At 37.9% G+C, this 12,745-nt stretch overlaps 1 protein-coding gene across 6 annotated transcripts; it reads left to right on the top strand.

Moving 5' to 3' along the window:
* The first annotated feature begins 1,875 nt into the window (after positions 1-1,875).
* Positions 1,876-12,745, top strand: Dlg5 (MAGUK family member discs large 5). Of its 6 annotated transcripts, none has more exons than XM_034331313.2 (13): positions 1,876-2,021; positions 2,672-2,777; positions 3,382-3,399; positions 3,777-3,924; positions 4,063-4,411; positions 4,495-4,914; positions 5,299-6,387; positions 6,466-8,404; positions 8,560-9,586; positions 9,659-9,900; positions 9,995-10,224; positions 10,401-10,620; positions 10,708-12,745. In XM_034331313.2, the coding sequence occupies exons 2-13, from the start codon at positions 2,735-2,737 to the stop codon at positions 10,812-10,814; spliced, it is 5,832 nt and encodes a 1,943-aa protein (XP_034187204.1). In that variant the 5' UTR covers positions 1,876-2,021; positions 2,672-2,734; the 3' UTR covers positions 10,815-12,745. The 6 variants fall into 6 exon arrangements, with proteins under 6 accessions (XP_034187204.1, XP_034187203.1, XP_034187208.1 ...); XM_034331312.2 differs by having other exon boundaries at positions 1,894-2,021; positions 2,537-2,777; XM_034331317.2 differs by having other exon boundaries at positions 1,910-2,777; positions 6,466-7,030; positions 7,298-8,404.

The raw sequence follows: 12,745 nt of genomic DNA on the forward strand, positions 1-12,745 counted from the left end.
TGATATCGTTTTCTAAAGACAACGTTTAGAAAGCGATATCAAGCTAAGAGCTACAATAAAAAGATTTATATATTTTTTAATTGGGAAACAATAGTTTAAATTCAGAGAGTATTTTCGGGATTGCAATATTACCATATAGAAAGTTCAACTACAGTAATTTTATAGTTCCTAACAAAGGAACTTGTATGATTTCTGACTAATTACAAATGACTAATTACCTCCTTCTTATCAAAGTCGGTTAAAAATAAAATAAATAGAAAATCACAAAATATGGAATTTAGAAAGAACGAAGTTGTTTGATACGCAATGGTAGAAAGAAATCAACCCTAGCGAAGATATTTCAAGCAGAGACGTTGTACATTGGAAAGGCCATGACTTTATCCATGACTCTGGTCAGGCGCCAGATCTCGCTCTTATCCACAGAACACATAATTTCTGCTTTTCATTTGATAGAAATTCGCAAATATTTTTCACAAATATTTTTCTTATAACAATTTTCGAGAGGAATTCATTATTGAATGAAAGTAAAAATTTGCATAAATGGTGGGTGGATGGGATGAGGTAGGGCGGGTCTCCAAATCACAGCAACCTCCTCGTGGTGAGAACTGGGCAATCGTTATTATTTGATGGTTAATTAATAACTGTATCATTATTTCTATGGTACATTTATTAATTATACAGCAAATAATACGAGCGAATTGGCTGCAAAATTTATGCTTTTTTTCTATTTAATCTCTGTTATATATTTTTCAAGAACTATGCCTTTCAAATTCTAAAGTGTATCACATTGCAATTACAATTTTACGGAACGAAAATTAATAATAATAAATGCATGGTCAGTATTGTTTAATTATGTACTGTGCACCGATGACAAGATGTCCCATGAGAAGCACGCATTTAAATTTGTCTCATGGGACATCTTGTCATCGGTGCACTATACTTATACATATAGCTATCGTAGCATACACGTGTCATTTAGGTGTATGCGAAAGGTGACGTAGTATAGCATGCCGTTAGTTGATAGGGTTGATAGCATGCGATAATTGAGGTGGCGCTTAAATCAGTTTCTTTTCGGCCTAATTTTCGATGAAACGTTGACTGTTTTACCAACGCGTAATTCGAAGTTCGGCCTCGACGCTCGCATCACCTTAACAATTTGTATCTTAAAAAATTGCTCCCCATTTGCCCCCAAAATGTTGTTGCGTATTTGCCGGTAAGATATGATGTCATAAATGACAGTTGATTACATCCACCAAGTGAAAGTAAATGTCAGCGACATCTGTCACTTGTAATACCCGGCGATATCTAGGTCTATCATATATGTACCTTGTGTGTGTTAATACAGGGCATCCTCATAAATCACATTTTTCTTATCAGTGGTAATAGATCTGCGCTTATCTACCGGGATTCCCTGTTGTAAATACTTATCTTTATCATAATTCGGTACTTCCCCATTAGATAACGAGGACTTTACCGTGTCTTGTAGCGGTCTTTTTAAAAATTAGAGCGATTCTCAAGTCTTGGGTGGCCCAGCTAAAGTTTTTAATAAACTTAACCAATCATATCTTAGTGTTAAACGCATAATTGTAGGATTTAAAATCAATTATGATATTATTATCACCTAAAACTTGCTTTTCTTTTTCAAAGATAAACAGTTTACTCTAACGTTAGTTTCTTCATTTAATGGTAGATGGCTCTTAAGGCGATATTTTTAAAGCGCGCTGTAATATAAAATTAAAAACTATATAAAAGTTATGTTTGCACCTCATCTTATCTTCAGCTTTATTAGATTCATTCGACCTTAGCAGTATGATAACATTGATAATTGATATACAAATTAATGAGTTATAAAGCGAATCCTCTCCCCCTTGGTGATGATCAGAGACGATCTCATCTGTGATACTAGCGCCACGAGCCTCGGTAACAAGCTCCTCCACAAAGTATGTTTATTATCGACAATACGAAACAGACTGTAGTGGCGGAATGAAAATGGCTAATTGTCAGGTTCGTTGGTGCAGCAGGTGAGCGATCAATTATCGTTAATATCGGGACATTAGCCGCTTCGGGATGAACGGTGCGCAGTTCGCGACGATTCGTACGAGCGAAATCAGTGAAAATTGTGGCGATTTTAGTGTTGTCTAGCAAGTTTAATGGATTATTTAAAGAGGTGCGCGATCGAGATCACCGCTGAAAGGCTTGTTGGCTCTTTTTTTTTTTCTACAGTGATAAGAAGTTTTCAGTTTGTTAGAAACGAGCCCGACGGCGATCTTTACTCGTTTCTGGTTGTTCTTAAAGGAGGATCAATAACATCGCGATTGACAGGGATAAAAGGAACGGATGCGACGCGGTTTTCGAGATTGAGACACATCAGCAAAACCTAGATTAATTTATTACGTCCATTCAGAAAACATACGTCCACCCGTTGTTTCTCCCGTATCAGTAACCGCGCGGAAAAAAGTGATGCATGAAAAGTCTCGATATTACAAGGCACGTGTTTGTATTGGAGTAAGAGCTACTTTGTGTGTATGTGTGCCAGGTGCACTGTTGCATCCCTCTGATGAGCGCCATGCACCGTTTAAACCATAGCCGTAATGTCATCCCGAAGGCTACTTCTTAGTAATTCACAAAGGGTTCACTCTTCCGTAAAGTACAGCGCATGGATACTTTCCAGGCAATACCTAGCACGTACCTTGCTAGAGAAATATTTGTGGTAGATCCTCGGTGAATCAAGAGCATGGCTTCTGGCGCGTCTTCCTTGGATAGTGCTGGAAGTAGTGGTGAGTGTAATCTTAAGTTTTCTATGTTACGCGTTGAGATGTGTTTGTATCAGTTGTTTTCTATTGTAGGTATAAAGTAAATGAGAAAGTTTGACCCAATAAACTAACTGTTATTAAAAAAGGTTTATTTTTGTTTTAATCCTTGAAAGCAGAAGCTTGACAGTACAAAGAATAATATTTTGCTTATTATTAAACTTAAAAAGAGAGATACATTTATATAAACATTAGTATTATGCCTAACAAAGACTATTACGTAATACATTATTTGTGTCCATAAAAATTCCAAAGTAATTGATTTATTCTATAAATAATTATAATCTGATAAATAAATATTGTTGTACATTTATGTTTTAGATTATTATAGGTCGTATACAAGTAGTGTTTATAATTTCACTTTGGAAACAACAATGAATCATGATGCTTACATGCGTGACATAGAGTTTCTTTCCTGGTGAAAGCTAGCAAAACTTCTGATTATATTGTTCTACCAATTGTAACAACACAGTGTATACTGTATAAATATAACCATTTCACTTTTACATTTGCAATGAAACGCTTACTGTAGTTATAATTGATTACATTTTTGTCCATTGTCTTTTTGCAGATGGAGCACTCAACATGGGTAAGAATAATACATAAAGTATACGGATATTTATGTCAGTTAAAGAACATTGTGTAATTATATATTTTCTTGTTGTATTTAAAATTAAAGAGTTTAGTTATTTATAGCAATTCATTGATATCAAATTTTGTTAATATTTTTTTATCTTTGCCAATAAAATTTGTATTTCTATTTTTAATAAAAGGTGCAATCTATTTTCGATACATAGATATTAAGTGTTATTATTTTCATTTTAATGCACAACTGTATTGCACTAATATGTTTTTTTTTCTATATGAAAGTTGTGAAAGCACATTATTTATATTCGCAATATTTGCATTATGTTCATTATTTTGCAATTTGCGTTGTTGGATAAAACTTATGTGTGCGGCATGCAGAAAGAGATAGTGGAAGCTATGGCAGTGTTGGAAGTCCTGTCGGTGGTCCTGAATGTTGTAGTGATTATGACGGTTTGCAAGCTCAGTGTGATCAAGCCATGCATCAGCTTCAACTGCTTAGACATAAACACTCTGATACTATAAGACGGTTTGTCCTGGTTTTTGTTTAAAGTTGTATTGCTTTCTTGATTGTGCTACTATTACAAATTTCTTTTTTTTTTTTTTGTTTAATGCAAACACAAGTGTGACAGTTGTATATCTATATATAAAATAATTTATCGTGTAGGTGTGAACATACTATGAAGGAATTGGAATACTATCGAGGACAACATATAGCAGTCATGAATCAGTTGGAGGCAACGTCACAGGAAAGTTCCGCGTTGCGGGGCAAATATGGAGATCTAGTGAATGATAAGCAACGTCTTGACCGGGAGGTCCAGGCGTTGCAAAAGGAAGTGTCAGATTTAAGATGTCAGAATCAAGAAGTTCTTGTTTCTGATGCTAGTAATAGTGACACAATGAATCAGCACTACTTATCTGCGCTTCGAAAATATGAAGCCGTTAAAGACGAATATGATGCTCTTAGGAAACGGTACGATGATTTAATATCGTCGCATTCGTCGGCCGTTAATAAGGCAAGTGTAAAATAATGGTTATATTTTGATATATATTATTTAACACGCAATTGATAAAACCTTGTATATATAATTAAATATAGTTGGAACTATCACAAGAAGAAGCTGTCAGATTAAAGAAACAGTATGAAGAGATTGTTCAGGAACGTAACAGCGCAGTACGTGAGCGAAATGGCTTGAAACAACAATGTACTGCTGCAATTAGGCAATGGGATATAGCATTGAGGGAAAGGAATGAATATCGTGAAGCCTTAGCTAAAGTACAACAACAGCATGAAGAAGCTGTTAAAGAAATTAACCATGCGATGGTGCTACGCATGAAAGCTAGTAAAGATATGAAACGATTGACAGAGGAAAGAAATGCTGCGTTACAAGAGTACAGTTTAATTATGGGTGAACGTGATACAGTACATAAGGAAATGGAAAAACTTGGTGACGATCTCACGCAAGCATACACAAAAATCACACATTTAGAAAATCAGAATAAACAACTTATAGAAGAGGTAAAGTTAAACTGATTAATTTTATTAATAGTTTTATTTAATTTTAAACTACAAAATTTCGTTTGTTTCCTTTATTTTCAATTTAATACCGTACTGGTCGAATAATTACTGAATACTTGAAACTTAAGAAGGTAGAACCAACTGATAAATAAATAAAAATACCGAGTTTTCCCGATAAATGTGACGTCAGTGACACACAAATGACGCCATTGTGACGTCACCTGCCGGTAAAATGTTAATATATGTATTATAAAAGTTCGATCACAATATTTTTTTAAATAATTGAATTAAATAATTCGTAATCAGTTTTTTCCTACAATTTTTCTATTGATTTTCAAGTATTTACATATTGTATTAACATGCGATTATCGTTTTTGTTTTCAGAAAAAAGCTTTATCTTATCAAATTGAAACGCTGCGAAGAGAAATTTCATCCGCTCTGCAAGATCGCGATGAAGCGTTAAAACAATGTAACGAGTTACGTCAGAAGTTCGGTGATTATTCTGAAGGTTCGAAAAGAGATTATAAAAATCACATGGAATTACACTCGTATAACCGCGAGCGAGATAACTCGAACAAAGAAGCCGAAAGGGAGAATAACACGGTTGATTACACTAAACGTGACAAAGAACGTATGGATAACTTGGATCAGGCAAACTTGGAATTGGACAAACTGAGAAAGTCGGTAGATAAATTGCAAGCGGAACTCGAGGAAGCCCTCCAAGAAGCAGAGGTATCGAAACGAAGAAGAGATTGGGCTTTCAGTGAAAGAGATAAAATAGTTTTAGAGAGAGAAAGTATTAGAACTCTGTGCGATAGATTAAGGAAGGAACGTGATCGTGCGGTATCGGAATTAGCCGGTGCTTTACGCGATTCTGATGATATTAAAAAGCAACGAAACGAAGCTTCAAAGGAATTGAAGGATCTCAAGGAGAAAATAGAATCCGGTGATCATGCGCTAAGGGCGAGTCAATTTTCCCAAGGTTTAACGCATGCTCACGATTCGACGATCGACACCGATGTTAGCGATTGGGAAATTCTTACTATTCACTTGGATCTTAGTAGACTTTGCTTGGATTCGGATCGCGATTTAGGGTTAACGTTGGTTGGAGGACGCGACAATCCGTATTATCCGAACGATACTGGAATTTATGTTGCTCAAATAACGTCAGGAAGTGCCGTCGATGGCAAACTTAGAGTGAATGATTGTATTATGCGAGTGAACAACGTGGATTGCACATCGGTGTCCACGCGTGTAATAATGGAAACTTTACGTACCTGTTCGGTGGGATCAGCTACATTAACGGTAAGAAGACGGCGTTTAACCAGACGATCGTTAAGGACAACGCAATTACCTGTTGGTTCTGTTCCTCATGGGATTTCTTTGGAACTCGGAGTGTATATTTCGAAAATTTCTCCTGGTAGTCTAGCTGCTAAAGACGGCAATCTTGCTGTAGGGGATAGAGTTTTAAATGTACGTAAATTATTTTTATCGATCCGATTCCTTTTTTTCCTTTTTAATAATAATTTAACGCGTTTCTTTTCTTTTCAGATTAATAGTAAAGCAATGGAAGGTATTAATTCCAGTCACGAAGCAATGACAATTTTAAACGATACTAGTACAGATGTACTAACTATTACAACCTTGAAAGGAATACCATTGCCTTCGGCGACCAGTTCTGAAACTATGACCATAGACGGTAGTTTCGGAACGGAGAAACAGAAAATGGTAAACAGTTGTTCGCAAACGGAACAAGAAAGAATGATGTTAAAAACCGCGTCGGACGATTACGACAGGCGATACCTTGCAACGAATTTCGGTGATAGAAGTGTGTATAAAGTTTCAAAGTCGGTTAGCAGTGAAAAGCCAAGCGGGATTAGCAATGCTTGGGACAACATACGAGAGAAAATTGATATCGTACGAGGACGTAAGCATAGTAAGGACCGTGAGGAGAAGAAGAAGCGACATCGTAACTCCAGTACAAACACCTTCGAGCAGGAACAGGATGCGATCGCGGAACTGGATTCTGTAATAGAGAGCTATCACAAGAAAGCGAACAACGGTGTATTGAAACGAAGTAAGCGACGCGGAACAGAGAAAGTTGAGAAAAATGGAGGTACGTGGCCGAAAGCTAGAGGTGGGCCTCTGATACAAAATGGTACTGGTACGATTTTGCATCCACGTAAAACGAAAGAAAGGCTACCTTTAAGTGTACTCCTTAATCCTCCAAAGTATGAAAGTTATAACCTTATATCCAACCCGATTCCCTTGACCAATTTCCCGAATGTTAACAATCGGCATACTGTGTATAAGTCTGTTGAAAAACCAATACCAAATTTCATTAAGGCTGGGCCGTTATTTAGTCAAAAATCCTTTACTCCAGTGGTGCAGTTCAAAGATATACCGATAGATAAGAAACCGGCGGCGAGCGAATTCGAGAACACGGAAAATAGACTCAGTTCAACCCTGACACCGTCCGAAACGAGTATCGACTTTTCCGTGAAGTCCGGTAACACGGGAAAGGATGTAGAATATTTCTCGAAGAAGAGAGCCCAAAAGTATACCCCTAGCAACGACAGCCAAATAGACACGTTGCAGCATAACAGGGCCCAGTCGCAGCTCTATTCAGGGGCCGGTTCCTCGACGTCGTCGACCAGCGGGCCAAGACAGCAATTGACCGGTAACTTTTCATTTCCCCCGTATACGCATTCGCATCCACACCCCCATCAACAGAATTCTTTACCATCGAGATACCCTTCCCCGCCGTCTTTACCGTCCGCACAGTCCGGGGAGTCGATAGGACTTCCCGATGCACGATCATACTTCGAACCATCGTATAGCCCTGGCCCGCAAACAGGATTCGGCCATTTGCACACACCCTCAGTAGATTTGCATTATCACAAATCTCGCGGTCCACCGATCGGCACTACGTACGATGTGCCACCGTACACGCATGGCTACGAAGGTGGAACATTTCCGAGAAAAAAAGAGAATCAACGATTTCGAATACCGTCAAATCCTAGTGTTACGTCGAAAAGCAGCGTGGGTAAATTGTCGACCGGCAGTATAGAGAGAACCTCGGAAAGAGGAAGCCCGATGCCAACATTCCACGTGGAAGTACTTAGCCCGGGTACCGGTGGCGGTGGCGGTACCGGAGGAACGGTCCGTGGAAGTAGCAGCAACAAACGGTCCAGCATGCCTGACTATTGTTACTCTCAGCCAAGGCCGGCACCTGGGGAACTTCGTAGAGTTCACATAGACAAATCGGTCGAGCCGTTAGGTATTCAAATTTCTTGCTTAGAGAGCGGTGGTGTATTCGTCTCCACTGTTAGCGAGCACAGTCTAGCTTCCCAGGTCGGTCTACAGATCGGCGATCAGTTGCTCGAGGTCTGTGGCATCAATATGAGGAGTGCTACTTATCAGCTTGCTGCCAACGTGTTGCGTCAGTGCGGTAATTCCATAACGATGCTGGTGCAGTATAGTCCGGACAGTAAGTACAGTGTTTTTATTAGAATACGTAGAGTGTCCCTGTCGCAAGCTGCACTTTATATAAATCTTCTCGCACTAGTCTTGTTAAATGTGATCATTGCATGGTTCGTATTTCGACCGAACCCAATGGCTTACGTTTCATTTTTCCTTTACCAGAATACAACGAATTAGAGGAAGGCTCCGCTTCCTCCAGTTCATCGGAAGCCGGTGGTGCCGAAGGAGGTAGCCGTAGCGGGTCGCCTACACCGTGCAATAGTCCCGAGGCTCCCAGAAAAACAACTATAGAGCCATTGGAAAGCTCGGAACCCGAGCGTGACGCCTCTAGTAGTTTAAGTACAACGCGCGACACTACCAACACCCTGACTATCATGCGTGAAACGTCGAATACCTTGGAACCACCTCGCACCATCCGAGAAAGAGACATCAGAAATTCAGCCTCCTTGGAAGTTAGAGGCACGCAAGAAAGGGAACGAGAGATTAGAGCGTCAGCGTCGTTGGACATCAATATCAGGAAACCAGAGCTCCGTAATTCGGCCACCTTGGAAAATATGCGTAATTCCGTGACTCTTGACTCGTTACGTGGTACCGGGAACACACTAACGCGCGCGCAACTGAATCAAGCAGCGACCACGTTGCAAAGACAAAACGCCACCGTGAGAAGTCCAACTCAGGAAGATCAGAGTCGTAAAAGTCCACCGCCGAGCGAACCGAGATACCTGTTTATTGAAACCAGAAAATGTTCTAATCTGGGCATTTCGTTGGTGGGTGGAAACGGTGTTGGAATATTCGTACACTCCGTGCAACCGGGTTGCCTCGCCGAAGAAGCCGGTCTACGTACCGGCGATAGAATTCTGGAATACAATGGGGTGGATCTCAGGCAAGCAACCGCCGAGCAAGCGGCCCTGGAACTGGCTAGGCCGGCGGACAAAGTAACGCTGATCGCTCAATATGTACCTGAAAGGTATAACGAAGTAAAAGATAAGCCTGGAGATAGTTTCTATGTGAAAGCTATGTTCGATCGGGTAGGTGAAGTTGGGGACAGCCTACAGCTTAGGTTTAATAAAGACGATATTTTGTATGTCGATAATACAATGTTCAATGGTACTCCGGGTCATTGGAGAGCCTGGTTGGTTGATCAGACCGGGAGGCGACAGACGTGTGGTATAATTCCAAGTAAATTCAAGTAAGCTAAAAGAAACAATGGTACAAAGATCTCATAATATTTTTGTGTATTTAATGAAGGTTATATTGTCAGGGTTGAAGAAGAATTGCTTTTACGACGGTCACTGGGTGATTTGGAAACGGATACAACTAGAAGAGGTAGTACCAGTGCAAGAAGGAGTTTCTTCCGTCGAAAGAAACATCAGCGTTCTTCTAGTAGGGACAGTAAAGAATTGTCACATCTCACTGGGGTGAATTTAGGTTGGTACAGTGATAGCGGGACATTGAACGAGGAAACTTTACCAGCAAGTTATCAACGTGTTGAAAGATTAGATTGTAAGTATTTATAACCATAAAGAAATATATTTATTGATTGACATTTAACATATTTCAATTTTTGATCTCATCGTGTGCTTGTATTTTTATACAGATCCAGCTTTAAGACCAGTACTAATTATTGGACCACTGAGCGAATGTGTAGTAACAAAATTATTGCAAGAATTCCCTGGACAGTTTACTAGGTGTCTTGCAGAAGCTATGCATTGTTCCCAGGCGACCCTCGAGCAAGGTTTACGTGACTCTCTTTATGTAGACTACAGAAAAAAAGGAAGCTATTTCGAGTGCACTACGGTACAAGCTGTCAAGGACATTTGCGAGAAGGTAGGATATTTTTTTATTCAATGCGTGCACAATATTGATACAGTTATTTATAATAAACACCTAGACCCGCAAGGTTAACTATCTAAAAGTAGATCGTATAAAACATATATAATTCTTTGAATTATTTTTATTACCTTCGATTAGCAAAAATTTTATATAAATATGTTTATTTATAGAATACTCATTGTATCTTGGATGTATCCATCGCGTCGATCGAGCGGCTTCATCGACACCAGATCTATCCTATTGTTTTGTTGATTAAATTTAAGAGTACGAAGCAAATAAAAGAAGTGAAAGATTCGAGATATCCAAGTGATAAAGTAAGTGCCAAGGCTGCCAAGGAAATGTATGAACAGGCATTGAAATTGGAAGCCGAGTATAGGCATTATATTTCTGGTGAGAATATATTTTATATAGAAATTTTATATTTAGTGTAAATATGGTATGTTGCATGTGTATAGTTTTTGTTGTTATTTATTTTAGCTGTAATACCGGCGGGAGTAAATGTTGCTTACATATGCACGCAAGTTAAAGCAGCAGTAGACGAAGAGCAAAGCAAAGCCCTGTGGGTTCCTAGAGGACTTCCCTGACGTTTAAGGGGGGGTCCCCACAAACCGCAGTGGAAATCAATCTAAATTCCACCAGGGGGCCCTTACGCTGTACGATTGTACAAAATTGTTACAAATTTGTTTATTTATGGTCTCTTAGTTGTCTCGAAATTAGACAAAGATTTCGATTCTTCTTTTTATGCTTTATTACAATGGTTGTTTCAATCGTTTTCGCTCATTTCGGTTGTGATGCAATTATACAAATATTGCAGTCTTTCTTTCCTTTGTTTTTTTACAATGGATTTTACCACTTTCAACTTGATACAAATTTTACGTTTTATTTTGGTATATTATTTTATAAACGCTTTAAATATTTGACTATGTTACGTTCAACTGCTATATCTCATTTTTTACAAAATATTGCAAAACATACAAGACTTCCATGTTGAAATACCTTACTATTTAAATATCACAGTTTTATAATAATTAATAAGTATCATTACAATATGAAATCTAGTCGATTTCGCATCAATTTCATGTTACATTTCAAATTTTGCATTTGCTTTCTTTACAGAGATTAGAGATTTTAATTTTATTTTTCAAAAAAAGAAGCCATATGATGGTTTGTACATTTCGCACACGTCTTTTCCTTTTAATCGATGAACTTCCTGCGCAAATCGTCACTCGTACTACCAGCGAACGAAATAGCTTTGTCAACTTGTTATTTTGCTTCGAACCTCGATCAATCGTAATTTTTCAATAAATCAATGAAACGTTACGAAAATGAATAGTAATTGGTGCGAGACCATAAATGAATTGGTGTAGCAAAGAAAAATATTCGTCGTACCGTGGCCCGCAAAACATATTGGTGGATGAATTTGTAAAGTTGATTAGTTAATTAGCGAATAAGTTTCAGCCAAGTATTAACTGGCTGCTATTATTAATCCCTCAGATCATTTCGTTGTACAGAATAATTTTTGCGTGATTAGGATTAGTGTACAGAGAATGTAATATTATAAATGAAAAAAGAAGGTTACTTATTTGTATATAATTTACTTAAAAGGAACGGAAGGAACTTACGAATTAGTTGATTATTAATTTCTAGCTTTCTTAGACGGATCCTTTAGATTTAAGGAATATTTTAGTCACATTGATTTGTAAAATTGTTTATAATCCGTTCGTTAATGTTGCACGATAGTCGGTTTGAAGGGTTAACGTTTTTTTTTTTCCTCTTAATTATCTTTAGATTGAAACAAATTGTGAAATACGGAATTGATAAACGGATGGCTCGTGTTGTCGCCATCGCAGAATTTTGTAAATATTTAAGAACGATGATAGGAGTAGATAACAGCGACACAGACTAACCTGATATTAAACGCTTGTAACAGAATAACATGTAACGATGCGCGTTACTGCTTTTTTTACTTCTTAAGGTTTGAATTATTTTTATGATCGTGTTTTTCAATGGCGCTTTGCAAGTGCAGTTCTCGAGGAAATGTATTTAAAACGCGAATACCGTACCGCTGTGTATCTACATTCAGAACATTTATTTTTCATGTCTCTTGCTCGTGTAGTCTAAAAAGTTAAATTTTATTTTCCTATCGTTCACAGTGTTTGAATGTAGATACAAATTTCGTGAGAAATCTTAAGATACTTAAAACGTATCATTTCTTCTAATGTATTTCAAGGAATTGTCGTTGCTTACGCAAAACTCCTATAAACGTCGCGGGTTAAAAAATATACTTGTCCGTATTTTAAAGCGTGAGATGAGAGAGCGAAGGACAAAGGAAAGGAAAGTGAAATGTTACTTCTTTTGTGAAACAGAAAATTTAGTTTTCTAACGAGACAATATTTAGGCGTAAGTTATTCAAAGTGAGACCAAAAATTAAAGGGATACTATGCTAATTCATAAGGATTACGATTAAATTTATTCGTACGGGAGGGTATGTGTAGATGTATACATTTTTTGATAC

This window comes from Osmia lignaria, chromosome 14 (assembly GCF_051020975.1).
Source record: "Osmia lignaria lignaria isolate PbOS001 chromosome 14, iyOsmLign1, whole genome shotgun sequence".
Taxonomy (NCBI): domain Eukaryota; kingdom Metazoa; phylum Arthropoda; class Insecta; order Hymenoptera; family Megachilidae; genus Osmia; species Osmia lignaria.

Coding starts and splice junctions, on each gene's coding strand:
- Dlg5 (XM_034331313.2), top strand. CDS start 2,735: ATGGCTTCTGGCGCGTCTTCCTTGGATAGTGCTGGAAGTAGTG. Junction 4,412..4,494: donor ATTCGTCGGCCGTTAATAAG/GCAAGTGTAAAA, acceptor AATTAAATATAG/TTGGAACTATCACAAGAAGA. Junction 8,405..8,559: donor GGTGCAGTATAGTCCGGACA/GTAAGTACAGTG, acceptor TTCCTTTACCAG/AATACAACGAATTAGAGGAA.